The 19,644-nt window shown below is 42.1% G+C and overlaps 2 protein-coding genes across 2 annotated transcripts; one reads left to right on the top strand and one right to left on the bottom strand.

The window, feature by feature from the left end:
* Nucleotides 1–255: 255 nt before the first annotated feature.
* On the bottom strand, nucleotides 256–12,073 carry gfm2 (GTP dependent ribosome recycling factor mitochondrial 2). The gene is made up of 20 exons (XM_056290828.1): nucleotides 11,865–12,073; nucleotides 11,703–11,787; nucleotides 11,527–11,572; nucleotides 11,322–11,419; nucleotides 11,088–11,213; nucleotides 10,899–10,987; nucleotides 10,694–10,782; nucleotides 10,505–10,565; nucleotides 10,114–10,299; nucleotides 9,914–9,994; nucleotides 9,624–9,772; nucleotides 9,306–9,446; nucleotides 8,474–8,573; nucleotides 8,113–8,299; nucleotides 6,252–6,328; nucleotides 5,952–6,090; nucleotides 4,439–4,624; nucleotides 956–1,071; nucleotides 694–876; nucleotides 256–602 (listed from the first exon to the last, which is right to left on the bottom strand). Exons 1-20 carry the CDS (start codon nucleotides 11,871–11,873, stop codon nucleotides 474–476), a joined length of 2,277 nt encoding a protein of 758 aa, XP_056146803.1. The 5' UTR covers nucleotides 11,874–12,073; the 3' UTR covers nucleotides 256–473.
* A 366-nt stretch (nucleotides 12,074–12,439) lies between these two features.
* On the top strand, nucleotides 12,440–19,444 carry nsa2 (NSA2 ribosome biogenesis homolog (S. cerevisiae)). Its single transcript, XM_056290795.1, has 6 exons — nucleotides 12,440–12,588; nucleotides 13,581–13,768; nucleotides 14,719–14,869; nucleotides 16,388–16,567; nucleotides 16,756–16,948; nucleotides 19,163–19,444. The coding sequence occupies exons 1-6, from the start codon at nucleotides 12,586–12,588 to the stop codon at nucleotides 19,228–19,230; spliced, it is 783 nt and encodes a 260-aa protein (XP_056146770.1). The 5' UTR covers nucleotides 12,440–12,585; the 3' UTR covers nucleotides 19,231–19,444.
* Nucleotides 19,445–19,644: the final 200 nt, after the last annotated feature.

Below are 19,644 nucleotides of genomic sequence, written 5' to 3'. Positions count from 1 at the left end.
TGACACCTTTAAAAAAATTAGGTTTCCCCCCATATTGGCTGACCTCCTGGTGATGGTCCTAGTCGGATAATTCCATCCAGTTTTTTGAAGCCGAAATAGAGCAGTTTTCATTAAGTCCTTATACTGACGTCCATCTGGGTTTAAATTACAGAAATCACATTTATATGTTCAGTGAAAATAAATCATTTTCTCCATGTGATCTTCAGCTAAAGAAAGTATCATTTCCACTACAAACACATTTTTCTAAGGATTCTGCACAATACAGCACTGAGACAAATGTGTACCCACCAAAGATGCATGCACATTCATTTGGAAAAGGCATCCTTTTTAATTGAACTGATGAGAAATCTATCCACGCCGTTTTACATTTGTCCACTGATACTTTTACAGTTAGAGAGAAATTGTCCATTTAATCGCCAAAGACGGCCTTTGGTTCAATCGCTGAATGGTGAAGCCGAGCGAAGAGCTTGGGGTTAGGTTAGACCCGCAGCTCTTTTGAGAAGAGTACTCTGCTCCTGGGAGTTCATGGCCTCATAGGTATCCAGCTGTAGGGAGAAGGTGGCGTTGCCAGAGGTAAGTGTGCGTAGCACAGTTGAGTAGCCCTTTGGTGGAAGAGGAGACTCAGTTAGTAAAAAAAATCTTTGTTGGAACAATATAAGAGTGAAGCAAAATTGCACTGCATATAAAATCTACCATCATCTCTGCCAGGGGCACAGTGGCAAGCACCACTTTACTATCATGACGACTCTGGATGTCTTTAATGCTCCCTCGTCTATGGGCTAGGTCCCCCAGCACAGTGCTGAGGTGCTCCTCCGTCACAATCACCTCCAGCAACATCACAGGCTCCAGAATCTGCACACCTGCTTGCTTCAGGGCCTGCGTCAGGGGAAATAAAATGCATGTCATCCCTTGATAGACACTTGTGGTTCTGTCATTGCATGTTATTATCGATTACCTTGTGCATGCAGCGAGACGTGCAGGCAGACACCATGGCAAGAGACGTCCCCGGCTCCAGCTGAATACTCTGGATCAATGCAGACACACCCTGGACTGGGTAACCAAGCAACGGACCTGAAAAAGGAAGCAAAATGATATCCCAAAAGTGCTTAAAATGTTACCCATTTTCTTAACTAACAGTGCAATCTGGTGATGAAACTAGCACACAGATCCCCTCCATGTCACCTGGTAGGAGCGACCCGTCAGGTAGGTTGTAAACATTGAGAGTGCAGAGCATGTGACACCCAGCCCCTTGAGGGTAGAGAGGAGGATCTGGTGGTTCACTGTGTCGAACGCAGCTGACAGGTCCAGGAGTATCAGGACAGAGGAGAGAGAGTGCAGCATTTCGGTTGATGTAAACTGGTGTCTGAACCGTTTTGGACTTCCTAAAATCAACAATTATCTCCTTTGTTTTCTCAACATGTCGGGAGAGGTTGTTATCTTGACACCATATGGACAGGTCCCTCACCTCCTTCCTATAGGCATCGTCATAGTTGCCATTTATCAGTCTACCGTGGTGTCACCTGCAAATGTCACCATGCTGTTATGATATCTGGCAACACAGTCATGTGGAAACAGACTGTAGCATGAGGGACTAAGTCAACAACCCTGTAGTGCTCCTGTGTGGAGAACTATGGTAGATGAGTAGCTGGTACCTGCTCTTATTGTCTGAGGTCTGCCTGGCATATAGTCTTATAACCACTTACAGATGGAATTACACAGACCAAGGTCCCTAAGGTTTCGCAGCAACTTAGACGGTACAACGGTATTAAATGCAGCGCTATAGTCTATAAACAACATTCTGACATAGGTGTTTTGTCCTTCAAGGTGTTTTAACAGTATGGACAGCCAATGACACAGCATCTTCCACACTTCTACTTGACCGATAAGCAAACTGTAGTGGATCAAGGTTGGCAGGAATGTTAAGATTTATGTGTGTCTTCACTAATTTTTCAAAGCATTTCATTACTGAGGTCAAAGCAACAGGTCTGTAGCCATTAAGACAGGATAGGGGTGATTTTTTTTGGGTACTGCCCAATAAGGGTTTTCTTAAAGCGTGTAGGAACCACACATAGTGACAATGGCAGGTTGAAAATGTCTGTAACAACATTTGCTGGCTGACTAGAGCAGGTCTTAAGGACACGAGATGGGACACCGTCTGGGCCGGCAGCTTTGCGTGCTTTGACAGATTCAAAAACCTTACATCAGCCTCTGTCACTTGATGTGTTACCTCGTTGGGTGAGTACTCAACAAGGTTTTGTGTGTTGTCCGGTGGTCCCGAGTTAAACTCAAAGCGAGCACAGAACCTGTTCAGGTCATCAGGGAGTGAAGCGGTGGTGTTGGTAAAAACCACCCGGCTTGGGTTTGTTGTCTGTTATTTGCTTGCAGACCCTGCCACATGCGCCCGGAGTCCCCGCCGTCGTAATGCTGTTCTAGTTTATCCCAGTATTGTTTTTTGGCTGAGTTGATGGTTTTCCTCAGCACGTACCTGGCTTGCTTGCAGCAGTCCTTATCCCCGGCTTTAAAAGCGGCAGTCCTTGTAATCTCAGCCAAATGTTGTAATTGAGCCAAGGTTTCTGATTCGGATAGGAGCGGATGGTACGAGTGGGAATACAGGTGTCCGTCCACACAGAATAAAACACAGTCAGTAACTTTATCAGTGTATTCGTTCAGGTTCAGAGGGTTTCTACAAAACAACCAGTCTGTTGAATCAAAAAAGCTGCTCGCCCAGACGGCATCCCTTCCCGTGTCCTCAAGGCAAGTTACCTTCAGCTAGCTCAGGTTTCTACTGACATTTTAACCTGTCCTTGCCATTGTGTGTGGTTCCACTGTTTTCAGAAACCACCATTGTGCCTGTACCTCAGGTAACACCTGTCTCTTGCCTTAATGAATACCGACCTGTTGCTTTGACCTCTGTTATTATGAAGTGTCTGGAAAGATTGGTCATATCAAATAGTATGACAATTTAACATTCCTGCTACCCTTTGACCCACTGCAGTTTGCCTACTGTTCCAATAGATCTGTAGATGATGCTATCTCACTTGCTCTGCATACTGCTTTAGTACACCTTGAAAAGAAAAATACCTATGTCGGAATGTTGTGTATTGATTACAGCTCTGCTTTGAATACAATTGTACCATCCAAACTAGTGTTGAAACTCAAGAGGTCCTGATCTGGGCAACCCCTGATAGGCAGGCCCCTGACTGTGAGCATAGATAAAACATACTCATCCATATTAGTTCTTAGGACCAGCGCACCTCAGGGCTGCTATCTCAGTCCCCTATTGTACAGTCTGTTTAGACACAACTGTGTTGCAAAATATGACAACAGCATCATCAAATTCACACAAGACACCCCAGTGACTGGACTAATACGTGACAGTAATGAGAGGACCAGAAGGGAAGTGGAAGATTTAACCATATGGTGCCATGATGACAACCTCTGTCTAAATGTCAAGTAGACAAAAGAAATCATTGTTGACTTTAGAAAGATCAGAGAAAAGCACATCCCTATTTCCATCAGCGGTTCATCTGTTGAAATTGTGGACATTTCCAGATTTCCCCGTTTACACAAGAAACCCTCACATGTCTCAACACCAACTGCATCCTCAAGAAGGCTGTATTTTCTGAGGCATCTCAAGAGTTTTGGTACATGAATTTTTATCGCAGTACCATGGAGAGTGTCTTGACAGGCTGTATAACAGTGTGGTTTGGCAACCTGACAGCTCAGGACTACAGACTGCTTCAAAGAACTGTAAAGACAGCAGCAAAAATCCACTCGCTGCAAAAGGAAATCCCAAAACATTATTAAGGTGACCAGCCACCCCGCTCACGTTCGGTTCTCGCTCTTTCCATCTAAAGAATGCCACCGGAGCATCGAATCACACACCACCTGTCTCAGTAATAGTTTCTTTCCACAGGCAGTCAGGTTGCTTAACAGCTGACGCACCCATATGCACCTATACATCATTGTGTTATTGTGTACTGTATCTACTACTACTACTACTACTTTCGCTGTGTTGTATGATTGATAAATCCATGAGGCGTGTGAGAGGGACGTGTGTCGCCACGCCCAAAACGACTCCAAATAAGCCACAAGGTGAATAAAACCATGAACTCCACTGTGCTACACGAGAGCACTTCTCTTCGTGATGACGTAAGCGTGCTCAGGCCCGAACGTTGAGCGCAATGTGAGTGCAGGCTAGTGGGGGAGTGGAGAGGGAGGACGATTGTGCTCGGGCCTAGTGTGAGTCCGCCCCAAGATTTACTGCGAAACATTTCAATAACATCGAAATACACTTCATTTTCCAAGCATCGTGAGTTCGATAGCTTCTTAAATTCAGTTTCTGCCGAGAACGATTTTGCTCCATAACTAATTTTGTTCCCACAGAACCCGTCGTCTGCAATACTTTAATTAGCTCAACGGCTTCAGCCTGTGTTACCTTGAAGGTAAGAGGAACGCACGCCGTTCTCCACCGCCTCCTTAACTTCCAGGGACAGCTGCACATCCACTTCCTCTTCAAACATTACGTCACAAGAGCTGCCTACAGAGTTGTCCACAAGTGGACGAACCGCAAGGTTCACGGTCACAACGTGTCTTCTCTCCCCCACAGTACGATCCAGTGTATCTGTAACAAACAAAAAAAATTAAGCCTTTCCAGGACTCCATGCACTTAACACAACTCAGTCTCTCCAGTCATTTATTGATTGTACCCAGGGCCTGGGTACACCTGACAGTGAGGAGTTTTGCCAGGGGGACGTAGCGCTATTCCCCCCAGTTCCCCCTCCCCCCCAAACAGGCGCCCCGCCCGACCAGAGGAGGCACTAGTGCAGCGACCAGGACACACATCCACATCTGGCTTCCCACCCGCAGACACGGCCAGTTGTGTCTGTAGGGACGCCCGACCAAGCTGGAGGTAACACGGGAGGCCCTGTTTGAACTTGGACACATGAGGCCCTGCTCACTGACATGCATGAATCACAGTCACGCACACACATAGCTGTTTTGAGTCTATTGCACACAGTTATTCTAGTTCTGCTGCACCCATAATGTCAGTGTAATACATTTTAACAAGTTGAATAATACAGCATCATCGTGCACATAGTCTCAGCTAGGACTTTTTGCTATTATACGATTTCAAATGGGGAAAAAAAATCAACCGTAAAACTTTTGGCTTTACATCAAGTCAGCTCAGCTGTCACTTTATTTTGGCATGTTGCAGTACGACTACGTTGTAATTCAACATTTCAAGTCTACACAGATCATTTCTCATTGTGCGTAGCTTACGGTCACAGCCACATTCACCTGCTAGCTCTGGACACCAGCTCAGCCACCACCTCTCTGGAAGTGTTGACAAAATTAATCCAGCGGTCCTCACAAGTGTCTTATACGAAAATACACACGCTGCAAATAACAGGGCGGGGCTCAGTTATAGCAGCTTTCAGTTTGCAGACGGTGTCTTTACCCAACTAAATTCTTAGCTCACTGGTTTATCCTTCGTGAACGGCCGTTCTCAGCTCACGAGCCAGGGAGCTGAACTGAACGCTGTTCGGCGTGCGGGACTATGCAGTCAGAGCTCTGGTCAAGCACCGAACGAGTCGCTGAACAAAACCATTGAACGAATCTTTTTAATGAGCCGATTCTAATGAGTCAGTGCACTGAAAAGAACTGCTTTGCCCGTCACTATAGTGAGCAGCATGTAACAATACACACACTGTGTAACAATGCAATATTGAAAATGAAAAAACCTGAATAATTTTGTTAAATTTCTTCATGTGACCTTGACCATGCATAGTGGAATTGACACAGAGGTTTCAATTTAGAAGGACGTGGGATCAAGAACAGTCATAAAAAAATTGCATATTAAAAAACAAAAACTGCAGGATTACAGGCCAGGAGTGAGGCCCTGTGCGGTCGCGCACTTTGCACAGCCCACGTGACAGTTCTGATTGTACCTGTAGTAGAGATGTGCTGGAGAATAGTCTCCCTGTAGGCCACCTGTAGTGGTCCAAGGTGAGTCTCAATGCCATACTCTCTCCTGATCCGGTCATGGATGATCTCAATGTGCAGCTCTCCCATCCCACACAAAATGGTCTGAGAGTGGATATTAAATTGACAGTGAAAACTACATTTTGTAAATGTTGTTGATGTAATGTTAAATAAAATACAAAATAAAATCAGGGCATTACTATAACAATAATAAAAATAATGATAATAACTGTTACTAATACCACCCAACAGTATGATAACCTCACCTGTCCGGAGTCAGGGTCAACCCTGACTTTGAGGCTGGGGTCTTCTCTCTGAAGGCAGGTGAGTGCATTCTCAAGATCTTTCAAAACAAATCACGAAGCATTAATGGTAAAGGTTATTATACTGATATTTAGCCACTTATCATTTTTCAGTTTTACTATCAGGATGACATGCTTGCTAAGACCAGGGCGCCAATGTTTCCCCTTGGCTTTGAAGCCAAAGGGCGTTTAAATCTGCAGGGGGCGACAAAAATGCTGCCAAAAGAGGCATTTCTCCATAGACCACCATTATAATCTGAAACAGAAACTTGGTAATTACACTGTTTCCGGTGTCCAGTCAGCATTTGAAATTAAAAGAAATAAAAATAGATTTAGTTGTAAAAGAACAGTCATCCATTGCCTGAAAATTTCCTGAATTATTTAAAAAAAATCCATATTAAACATAATACATTGTGCAAAGGAACGTTAAGGATGAATTTCATGATAAACTTCGTCCAGATCTGTGTGCGTAGATCTACTTTATCTAACATCACTGTATCAGCATAACTGTGTCCATCTGTCTTCATGTTTGTCCTATTTAAAAGTTTACATCATTGATCAGCATCTGGTACACGGTTTCTGATGTGCATGCAGGTGGCTTGAAATGAACAACACAGCACTTTTTAATGAAGCCTAACTATTAGGTTTCTAGTGATTTGTGATCGCGTTACTATGCTGCAGTGGACTTTAGTTAGATCCATTGTGCGCACTGCCTTTTTAATATGGTGGGGATTATATATACGTCGCTGCTGACTGGGTAACACCTCCGACACACCCACCAAACAAGAGAAAACATAGCTCAAAGCCCATTGCACACTGCCTCAAGGAACCATGCTGCTCAACCCGGAAACCGTAGCAAAACGGCACACACCGTTTTCAGATTGAACGTGCCCCCATGGGTGGTTGAGGTGATTATAAGCTGGGGCTTGGATGTCAAGTCTGTTTCTGATTTGGTGTACTCATCACCGCAGATGCAGTCCGTCCCTAATCTAGCAGTAATTGGTTGGAGCACATGCACTACATCTGTGTGGCACCATCATATAACCACACCTTCCAATGACTGCCAGTTCAGCTGAAGAGGTAAATTACTTTGTGACTGCAGTAGCTCTTTAAGTGTGCCATGTTCTCCAACTAGAAATCTTGTCAAGTTGTTACAGGTGTAACAAGCTTTACTGTCTGTTCAACCACTCACTGTCAATAAATTCAACTACCATTCAAATGGTGACTGCAAAGCATTTACTGGACGAAAGCATTTACCTTTCGTCTTTTGGACAAAAGCTTCATTACCATTACTGAACAAAAGTCCATCCGTTCTATCCATTATCCAATCCTGCTCTCAGGGTCACAGGGATGCTGGAGCCTATCCCAGCAGTCATCGGGCAGCAGGCGGGGAGACACCCTGGGCAGGCCGCTAGGCCATCACAGGGCTGACCTATATATTGCTGATACTTATAATATATTGTAACAATCATGAATAAGTAGACTTGCCAGCCCCTGGCCAACGGGCCAGCGCCTCACATAAGTAGGCTGGCGAGTCTACTTATGCGAGGCGACTTATGCGAGTCTACTTAGGTGAGACTACTTTCAAATGGACAAATGTCCATTTGAAAATTCAAAAACTAGTTGACAATGTTTATGTTTGTCAACATGATCGATAATGTTGAATAGCCATTTTAACCCTAATGTCTAGGAACCATTTTTCAAGAGGCAGCCTTACCAGCTGCCTCTCTTGAGGAAAGATGGCATGGTGATGTAAAATACCACTAACAGAAATCGTTTTAATGGTTTTTCAATTAGGTGCTCATATTGTTTGATTTACACTGACCGGTCTGTTTGGCCATGGTGGGTGGTTCTATAGAGCAGAAGAAGACTGGCTCAGGAACCTCTACCCCAGACAGGATTAGATTTGCTTGCTCTCCACTTTTCTTTCCTTTATCCCCATCCTCTTGGGCCCGGCAGGCTGCAGCTGCTGCTGAAGCCTTGGATGAAACAATGGTGTCCCCCGTGACTGTCTAAATGAAAGACAAACATATACAAACATATGTACCACGAAAATTATGACTTTCGAGGAGGAAATAACATCATGAGGAAAGTACAGCATAAATAAATTACAGTGAAATGATAAAGTTAATTAGAACTTTGAATACGGTAAGCTTTATAGAGCGAAGAAGAGTGGGGTTCTCTACCTGCTTGAGTCCTACAGTCAGAGCAATGTTTCCAGCAGTCAGGGATGAGATCTCCACATGTTGATCAGCAAATGGCACCAATAGCCTGCTCATCCGCTCACTAGGGGGGTCCACATTCATAAAGTTATGAATTGAAAATAAATTAGATGCTGAAGGTATCACATTAAAAAGAATACAATGAAAGGCATATTGGCTGATTTTGGGAATAATACCTATTTAATAATATTAGAATGCATTCTAGAACAGAAATGGGCAACTGGTGGCCTGCGGGCCACATTCAGCCCCCGTTCTCATTCAGTACAGCCCGTGGGCTAATTTTCAAATATCAATAAATTGTTGATTTCACAGGCGTTGGAAGCAAGCGGGCCATTTGACCACATTTGAACCAGATCCCAATTGTAATTAAACTGTCCACTGATAGAGGGTGCTCCCTCGAAACACAAGAGGCCTGTAGCCAAGAAACTGCTTGCACATGGTCTCGTCTTGGTCTTGGTGGACCTCTTCCGCAACAACACACGATGAGAAGAGACATGTTCAAGGGAAGGGGGGACTGGGGGGAATAGCGTGATCCTCCCATGCGCTACATCCCCCTGGTGAAACTCCTCACTGTCAGGTGAAAAGAAGCAGCTGGCAACTCCACATGTATCAGAGGAGTGGGGTAATTGGCCAAGTGCAATTGGGGAGAAAAATCTGGAAAAAAAAAACTTTTTGTGGCCCTCTGTATCATCAAAGTTGCCCATCCTAGTTCTAGAATATACTTGTAACAGTTATCATGATCCAGCAACGCACGCAGAAGTCAGTGTGTAATTGAGGTGTAATGGGAGACACCTACATATTGTTGCTGTTGATGTTGTAGACAGCTGTCTGGGGTTTTACAGTACCAGAGTAGATCCTCAAAAAAACCAGGGGACCGCGTTGCTTGTTATGGAGAACCTTAAAGGCCAGGGCGCAAAGGTCATCCTTGTACCACTTCCTGTATGAAAATTAATGGCCAAAATGTGCAGGTGTAGAGCAAATAGAGCTACCTCAACAACCAGAAGGCTGCATGCTCAGATTGTTCATTCATATGGAATGCTTAGTTACAACAGATTATGTTAAAATGCTGTTAAGAATGTTTCTACTTCTGTAAAATAGTACACAATTTACTCACACCAGGTCATGGTGTCTCTCATTGGGTGCAGGTAGATAGGCAGTGATGGCATCTAGAAGAGGCTGAACACCTTTGTTTCTCAAAGAGCTCCCACAGACCACCGGGACCCCTTTACGTGCCAGAGTTATACGCCGCACAGCCTCTTGGAGCTGACAACAAATGCAAAAGACAAACTTGAAACAGGTCAACACATATCTCTATCCATTCTGTGCAAAAATGTGCTTCCTTTATTCCCAGGTAAATATTTCCCTTTAAGTTCTCATACTATGGTCAAACAACACAGTGCTTACTTTGGTGGAAGGAACAGCATCAAAATTATCACCAAAATCTGTTAGTAATAGTTCAGCAAACTCATCATCCAGATCAGCAATCTGTAAATGAAAAGGAAAGATGCTTTATTGGCAGAAAACATTTGAATAAAATAATTAACTTCCACTTAAATAGTATTCTTTAAGTTTTGTCAGTGTTGTGAAAATGTTATTACTTGTACCTGCTCAATTAAACCTGCCCGGGCTTCTCTGGCCGTCTGTAGGAGTTTGGGGTTGTCGGATTGACTCAGGGGTTTGATGTCAAACATACGCCCATCATCTTCTCTGGTTTTCATCGTCCACGTTAACTTTTGGTTTGTTAGCAAGTCAACCAAACCAATAAAACTCTTTCCACTGCCAATTGGAATCTGGGAAATAATTGTACATTACAACTCAACAAGAATATATGTTGGACACTGATTATAGTTATACTATCAAGAGGAAAATGACATTGTCATGGCTATGGTTAATAATTGTAACGAATTAGCTATCTTAAACATTTAGAAGATTAGGTTTACTCCTTAATGACTTGACCTTATTTTAATTTCATAAAATGTTTTAATTTATATTTACCTGGAGGAGGACTGGGTTGGCTTGGAGCTTATTCTTTATGCTCTCGATGGAAAAACTTAAACTATGGGGAAAAAATGTACTTTAAGACTCCTTATCTCAAATCTTAAAAAAATCCACCCTAATTCTACAAAAAACAAAACAAAAACAAGAACAATTTTTTAAAGGTTGGTGAAATGTTGTATCACTGACTTTGCTGCTGGCTTATCCATCTTGTTCAGGAAACAAATACAAGGCACACGATGTTTTTCTGCTTGTCTCCATACTGTTAGAGTCTGAGCCTGTTAGCATTAAAAACAAAACGGAAAAACACATAAGTTTAGAGCATACCTAAATATCTAGCAAAACAGTTTTAGAAATCCAAAAATAAGCAGGTTCAGATTGGTAGAAAAAAAACCTCAACACCAGCGGAGGCATCAAACACAGCAACTGCCCCATCAAGAACACGAAGTGCCCGCTCCACTTCTAACGTGAAGTCAACATGTCCTAAAATAGACACATTCATGCAAAACACAGATGACTTTTAATTTCTGTCAGTTTTAGTCCCTCAGAGACGTCTTCTTAAATGAATTGTCACTGATTTTACCTGGGGTGTCTATTAGATTTATTCTGTGACTTTTCCAATCAAAGGTGACTGCTGCTGACTGTATGGTGATCCCTCGCTCCCTCTCCTGAACCATAAAATCTGTAACTGTATCCCCATCATCAACATCTAAAAAAGAGATTGAGAGAAATAATAAATAAGACTGCCAAGGAAAACAATATAGGGATAATTAAATGATTGAAAAATGTCAATATCTTGTCTTTACCATAAACTCACCTCCCAGTGTCCTCGTATAGCCAGCGTAATAGAGCATTCTTTCTGTGGTAGTAGTCTTTCCTGCATCTATGTGGGCCAAAATGCCAATGTTTCGGATCCTATGCATATAGCATTAAAGCATGGGCATGAAAGGTCAGTTTGGATCCGAGAACACATTCGCTCCAAAAAACATTTTCAAAAAGTAATTGCAGCTACTATCACTTACTTGGATATATCTGGATTAACCACGGTTCGCAAAGATTTGACATAATCTGTGATCATGACCAAGGGGTACGTACATTAGTGGTGAAGTGACTGGAAAGTAGTATCATTTTGTGACACGATAAACAGAGACAAATTAAAACAGCACACAAAAGTGTCAAATCAATTAAATGACTCTACCTGGAGTTAGGCTGTAATGCCTTCTTACACGACCGATTACTCTCCAATTGCGCATTTTGATCCCATTTCTTAATAAATACCTACCCTGTGGACAACAAAGGTAGTTTTAGATTGATACAACATAAGCCATTGACAGCAAAATTATTATCATTGACCTCTTACCAAAGCCATCGTGCTAAGAGTACCGAAGCCCTTTGGTCGGATGTTCAATATTTGTTATAGCTTCAAAACCCGAACCTAAATCTCTTAATGACCACTAGCTGAGACCATGGTGAGGTCGCAGTCAAGAAACTGCCTGGACGAAGCAGCGTCAACTCAAATGTGTTAGCTATGGTGTTTACTCGGGTAGCAAATATTGATGTGTACATCAACATTTCATTCGGCCCCATAGAGAAATATTGATTACAACGACTTTTTAACTAAACTGTGCGAGCCATTCAACTGTCAAATGACGTCCCTTTTGGTTTGCCGTACGTTTTCAAAACACGTCCCACGAGAACAGATCCCCTCGTCTACATAGTTCCAGGCAAGCAAACAAAATGTTCGGTGTTCTTTCTTTGTAAGAGTAGAATCGTTTTGCTATATAAATCCAGAGTAACGTGCACATTGCAATAATTATGATATAAAGTGAATTCTTTGGTGTAAACCAATATCACAATATAGTAATACAAATGGGTACGTAATGCGCTTGTTCCCAGCCGGCTATGCTGACGGAATGCACAACTCGTGACGTCACGATGACGTACTTCCTTTAAGTACTGGCGTTTGGGGACGGCAACACCTACGTCCCAAGCGGCGATAAAAAAAAGACGAAATAACCGGTCCGGTGGAAACAACTTCAACCCGGTGTACATCCACCGCTATATTAAAATAAAAAGGCAAAATGGTAAGGATGCAGCTGCTTATATTCTGTTATTTTAAACCTATAAAAGGCTGTACGTCGAGTTAGCATGGTGCGCTATTACGCTTACACGTGGCTAAGTAGCGTTTCAGCACGACTTTCCGAATATAAAAATGGCATTACCGTAACTTTACTTAAGCATTTTTTTATACATTAAATTTGCTGCCGTCAAATGTATCGGTATTATTGGCTCGGTTACTGAAATATTTTGATAAATGTATAAAACGAGATTGTTACGTTTGAATTGAATGTAAACAAAGTTGTTGTTTTGAGATGCGTTTAGTGCTGCGCAAGCGTGAACGACCCCAAGTTTTCACCAAGTTTGGCTTTTACTTTGAACCGGGCGAACGTGAGCTGAAGCTTGATTTTAAACACGAACTAGCCCAACCCTGAGAATAGAAATGATCAGATTTATGTGAACGTCGTTAGTTTTACCCAAATGCTGTGCAAGTTTTCTTACGATGATATTGTGTCATATTGGGCCATATTGCCCGGCCCGACTGTAGCAGTTTTGTCTTACTTTTTTATTAGTCTTACTATTTTCACTATTCGTGTTAAAACCCCTATTGTAGCTAGGATAAGGAATAACAACCCTATAGTTGTAATCTATGTTTCTAATTTGGTATTTGGGAAACACAGGTTCTGATGAATATCACAGTGAATTTACCAAATCCAGATTCATAAATTATGATCAAATGAAAAGTTCAATTGTGTGAGACATAACGTGGAAGTTTTTCACCTATCTAAAAGTCGAATTCAAATTTTCTCCCTTCTCCAGACACACATGTATGTGTGTGTGTGCGCATATATAATGTGTGTGTAGGAGAGATACTGTTTTCATGATGTTTTGCATCATCCAAGAGCTAATACTTGCTTTTTGTGCTGTGAAATTTAGGTTGTTGTGCAGTGGATCTCAGCATTTCTAGATGTGTTGCTATGCATATATCTCAAATTATGCTTGTCCTAATAATTTTTAGCCCCAGAACGAGCACATTGAGTTGCACCGCAAGCGTCACGGCTACCGTTTGGACCACCATGAGAGAAAGAGGAAGAAAGAGAGCCGTGAGGCCCATGAGCGATCCCACAAAGCCAGAAAGATGATTGGGTTAAAGGCCAAACTTTACCATAAACAGAGACATGCTGAGAAGATCCAAATGAAGAAGACGTATGTATACCCCAGTCTGTCTGATAAATGCTTATTCCCCTTCCTGAGTGCAGGCTTTCAGTTGTTTCCTCTAGTGTTGCCTTACTACTATTACTACTACTACTACTACTACAACTACTACGTTTTTATTGATTATTTTTTTTTGCCTTTGCTGCTAAGGTAACCTAACTGCCCCACAAAAAGAGACAAGGGGGAGGGCAATAAAAACATAGACCTAAAAGTTGAAGTAAATTGGAAATTATTTGTGCTGATAGTAGTACTAATAATAACTCAATAAAAATAGTAATAATAGGGCTTCCGGGTAGCGTAGCAGTCTATTCTGTTGCCTACCAACACCAGGATCACCGGTTCGAATCCCTGTTTTACCTCCAGCTTGGTCGGACATCCCTACAGACACAATTGGGCGTGTCTGTGGGTGGGAAACTGAATATGGGTATGTGTCTTGGTCGCTGCACTAGCGCCTCGTCTGGTTGGTCGTGGTGCCTGTTCAGTGGGGAGAAGTAACTGGGGGGATTAGTGTCATCCTCCCACGCACTACGTCCCCTGGGCAAAACTCCTCACTGTCAGGTGAAAAGAAGGGGCTGGTGACTCCACATGCATTGGAGGAGGCATGTGGTAGTCTGCAGCCCTCCCTGGCTCAGCAGAGGGGGTGGGGCAGCGATTGGAACGGCTCGCAAGAGTGGGATAACTGTCCAGATACAATTGGGGAGAAAAAAGGGGGGAAATAATTTTAAAAAATAGTATTAATAGCTAATATAGTGTTGTCATTATTGTTATAATTATAACTACTGGCTGAATGAAACATTGCAATGTGGAATTATTTTTTAACGGAAAGGAAACTGCCCAATGAACCCTGGGCAATAGTAAGCAAGGAAAAAAATATTTACAAATCCTCATTAACAAAAAAAATATTTGTGAAAATAATTTGGATTCTACTTGGGCCTTTGCAGCATCAAAATGCATGAACAGAGGAAGACTAAACAGAAGAATGATGACAAGACCCCAGAGGGAGCAATGCCCGCCTACCTGCTGGACAGAGAGGGACAGTCTCGTGCAAAGGTCCTCTCCAACATGATTAAACAGAAGAGGAAAGAAAAGGCTGTAAGTATTGGTTGATATCTGCTTGTTTTGAGATTTCTTTTAGATTTAAGGCTTTTTGTAAGTGTGTGATGGTCTCTGGCATGCCACTGTCAATATTCAGTATCATACAGAAACAAAAATATGGACCGTTTCTTTTTTTGCAAAACAAATCACTCACATGTGATCGGTCATCTTAAATTATAGATGTAAACCTGTCCAAAAATGGCTTAGGTTTCTTCAGTGCTCCCCCCCATTATTTTTTTTATTACTGTGATTGTAACATAAAGAATGAAACTATGTATAGGGGTGCAGGGACATCCTTACCCAGAAAGACAGTTTTCATAGAACACAGTGTTTCCGCTGGTAACATTTTTCCATGGCGACCTGCTACAGCAAAATCATTACCGCCACGGCAAAAAATAAACAATCAATCATCTAATCCAACGCTTTGGTGACACAAACATCCCCCTCCCCTGTGCAGACATTTGGAATTCAGTCAATTAATGGCCTAAATTCAAGTGATTGCATATGTTACCTTTCCAGATGAGGGGCTCCAAACTATAGTAGGGAGACCTCCAGGTTTAGGCTTTTTTAACGGACTTTTAACCTGACTCATAGCAGGTCACAGTAACAGTTACTGAAAGCACAGCCTTTAAGTAACTATAACAAAAAAGACAGAAGGACCGTTATTTCGAACAGCTCTCGGGAAGGAGCAAAGCCATAAGATCCAAATCCCTTCAAAAAGTCGTAATTCCCAACACTTACCCTCTCCCTTTTTCTTAACTACAGAGTTTGACTGTTTAAGTCTTTTTTACAGCCTCTATTCTGCCCTGTATCTGTGACCATAGAAATGGCTTCCGCCACCCCAGCTCACCCTTGCCTTTTGCTCTCTGCCGTTATAGTTGAGTTGTGTCAGCTGAGGTGAACCTTCTTTCTCACACCAATTTCTTCAGCCATAACCTCCCAACTCCTGGCTACTTCTTTTTTTGTCTTCCATGGGTAGCTGTCTAATGGGGTGTTACAAAATATGGACTATCGGTGTGTCAAAGTAACGGTTTTGCTGTTATTTTAAACTAACTTGTGCACAGGTTCAAAAATGCTTGGCTTGAATAGGGTATATGATAAAATAGAAAAAATAAACTTGGACACAACCCAATTTATTACAAAACAGGTTACAGTAAAGTCCACCATTCTTATTCATAAGAAAGAATTATAACTTAAGATGTTATTAAGAGGTTTTTTTCGAGAGTTGCTTTTAGGAACATTCTTATGAACTTCTTATAACTCATGTTAAGAACGTTCCAGCCCCAGTTCTGCTCCACATTCCCCAAATCTCCTGTTTGTGTGACACTGCCCCAAGTTTTATGGGGTGCGCAGAGAACCACTGGCCAAAATCAAAAATCATTTCAACTATTTTGCCTTGGGCGGTCATATTCTTACTGTGGTGAATCACCATTGTAGGGTAAATAAAAGGGAAGCACTGTTCTTACACAGATCAGTATATGCCCCCTAACTAATGTTTTTTTTTCCCCCAATTAGGGTAAATGGGAGGTGCCCCTGCCAAAGGTACGGGCTCAAGGAGAAACAGAGGTCCTCAAAGTAATCAGAACAGGAAAGAGGCAAAAGAAGGCTTGGAAGAGAATGGTCACAAAAGTGTGTTTTGTCGGTGATGGTTTCACTCGGAAGCCCCCAAAGTATGAGCGTTTCATCCGTCCCATGGTAAGATGACACTACATTTCATTTAATCTATTTTTTTAGGATAAATGTTTTGTACATGTACTTTTGTGTGCTTAATAAATAGTTGTATATGTTCACTCATGTAATAGGCAGGAGTGGATGGATTATAAACTGCTGTTGTCACCATTTAAACGTCTGGGTAACATGAGATTTATCCCTTTCTACTCTAGGGCTTGCGTTTTAAGAAGGCTCACGTAACACATCCAGAGCTGAAAGCTACTTTCTGTCTCCCCATCTTGGGAGTAAAGAAGAACCCTTCATCACCCCTTTACACAACATTGGGCGTCATCACCAAGGGCACAGTGATAGAGGTCAATGTCAGTGAACTGGGTTTAGTTACACAAGGAGGAAAAGTTGTCTGGGGTGAGTGCAAAATTGTCTTTTAACAAAACATCTAATTATTACTTCATACAATACTTGGTGCAAGACTGAAAGCAAGTATGATTCCACAACTGGCTACAGTGTTCATTTATGTATTTGTCACTACCTGTTGAATCAACAGTAAACACAGAATATATTGGTTTGATTAATGTATCCTGAAATTGAGATGGAATGATTGTGAAATTTGGTTGCAATGAAGATGTCAAGTGTTTCATCTCAACTCAAAATGAACTATTGCTCATTTTGTCCAATAAACATTGCAAAATATATTATTATTTGAAAATGATGTATATCTTGTCTTCATGCATGCTCAATAATCCAGGTAGGAAAATCAAAGAAGGTAGTGTCAGTTCATCTGGACACAACATTTATCAACAGAATCGTTTCATCACTCATCTAAGTGACCTCTTCAGTCTAAACTGGCTGCAGGTATCCCCAGCCTTATAAACAATACATTGGCATAACGACCCAAACCAACGACCAATTTCATATGCAAATAGGCGTGACCATTAATTAGAGTTTCATTGGCCATGTGTACTATCACAGAGGATTTGGGAATGTTTGAACCGTGGTTTGAATGGGGAGTCTACAGTGCATCCGGAAAGTATTCACACCCCTTCACTTTTCCCACATTTTGTTATGTTACAGCCTTATTCCAAAATGGATTAAATTCCTGTTTTTTTCTCATCAATCTACATACAATACCCCATAATGACAAAGTGAAAAGGTTTTGTAGAAATTTTTGCAAATTTATTAAAAATAAGATATTGCATGTACATAAGTATTCACACCCTTTACTCAGTACTTGGCTGAGGCACCCTTGGCAGCGATTACAGCCTCAAGTCTTCTTGGGTATGAAGCTACAGGCTTGGCACACCTATATTTGGGGTATTTCTCCCATTCCTCTCTGCAGATCCTCTCGATCTCTGTAAGGTTAGATGGGTAGCGTCGCTGCACAGCTATTTTCAGGTCTTTCCAGAGATGTTCAATTGGGTTCAAGTCTGGGCTCTGGCTGGGCCACTCAAGGACATTCACAGACTTGTCCCAAAGCCACTCCTTCGTTGTCTTGGCTGTTTGCTTAGGGTCGTTGTCGTGTTGAAAGGTAAACCTTCGCCCCAGTCTGAGGTTCTGAGCGCTCTGGAGCAGGTTTTCATCAAGGATCTCTCTGTACTTTGCTCCATTCATCTTTCCCTCGATCCTGAATAGTCTCCCAGTTCCTGCCGCTGAAAAATATCCCCACAGCATGATGCTGCCACCACCATGCTTCACTGTAGGGATGGTATTAGCAAGGTGATGAGAGGTGTCTGGTTTCCTCCAGACGTAACATTTGGCATTCAGGCCAAAGAGTTCAATCTTGGTTTCATCAGACCAGAGAATCTTGTTTCTCATGGTCCGAGAGTCCTTTAGGTGCTTTCTGGCAAACTCCAAGTGGGCTGTCATGTGCCTTTTACTGAGCAGAGGCTTCCGTCTAGCCACTCTACCATAAAGGCCTAATTGGTGGAGTGCTGCAGAGATGGTTGTCCTTCTAGAAGGTTCTCCCATCTCCACAGAGGAACGCTGGAGCTCTGTCAGAATGACCATTGGGTTCATCTCAAGGATGATCAGTGGAAACAGGATGAACCTGAGCTCAATTTTGAGTGTCGTAGCAAAGGGTGTGAATACTTATGTACATGCAATATTCCAGTTTTTTATTTTTAATAAATTTGCGAAAATTTCTACAAAACCCTTTTAACTTTGTCATTATGGGGTATTGTGTGTCGATTGATGAGGAAAAAAAAGGAATTTAATCCATTTTGGAATAAGGCTGTAACATAACAAAATGTGGGGAAAGTGAAGTGGTGTGAATACTTTCCGGATGCACTTTATGTGAAGACAGAATGACCATCCCTGAACTGGGGGGCTAAGAGCCCCAAATCTTTTGTGAATAGTACACATGGCCATTGAAACTCTAGTTAATGGTCACAGCAATTTGCATATGAAACGGATCGTTGGTTTGGGTCGTTATGCCGCTGTATTGTTTATAAGAGTGGGGACACCTGCAGTCAGCTGAGACTGAAGAGGTCACTTAGATGAGTGATGAAACGTTTCTGTTGATAAACGTTGTGTCCAGATGAACTGATTAAACTTTCTTTGATGTATATATTAGTTTGCTTTGTTACGTTGTAATTTTGTAACTAAATGGTTTTTGTTTTCCAGGTAAATATGCCCAGGTGACTAACAACCCAGAGAATGATGGCTGCATTAATGCGGTTCTGCTAGTGTGAAAGGACTTCTGCCTTACATGGACTACTGTTAACACCATGGATTTATTGGGCCTATGTGGTTGAAATAATGAACACAGAAGATCAATACGCCGACGTCTTCAAATCATTAAACCATGTTGATGGATCGCTTCGCAACTAAAGAACACTCAAAAGGAAAATGAAAGCTGCACTTTGCTCAGTGAAATGTTTTGGAAATAAACCGGGCATGATAATATTTACTTTTCCTTTATTTGTTTTAGTAACATGTTTGATGTTGAGAGTATCAAAAAGCAGGCTGTCTGTCATCCAGCAGGGATTTAGTATCGTCTCTTACTGATTTAGGGATGGAGTAGATGTGACAACAGTGTCAGTGAAGATGGCAATGATAATTGACCTTTCGCAAAGCCCCCCCCCCCTCCTTCAGTTACTGTTACT

This window comes from Lampris incognitus, chromosome 12 (assembly GCF_029633865.1).
Source record: "Lampris incognitus isolate fLamInc1 chromosome 12, fLamInc1.hap2, whole genome shotgun sequence".
NCBI lineage: Eukaryota > Metazoa > Chordata > Actinopteri > Lampriformes > Lampridae > Lampris > Lampris incognitus.
The sequence above is the reverse complement of the archived record's forward strand: the minus strand, read 5'-3'. Positions and strand labels throughout refer to the sequence as shown.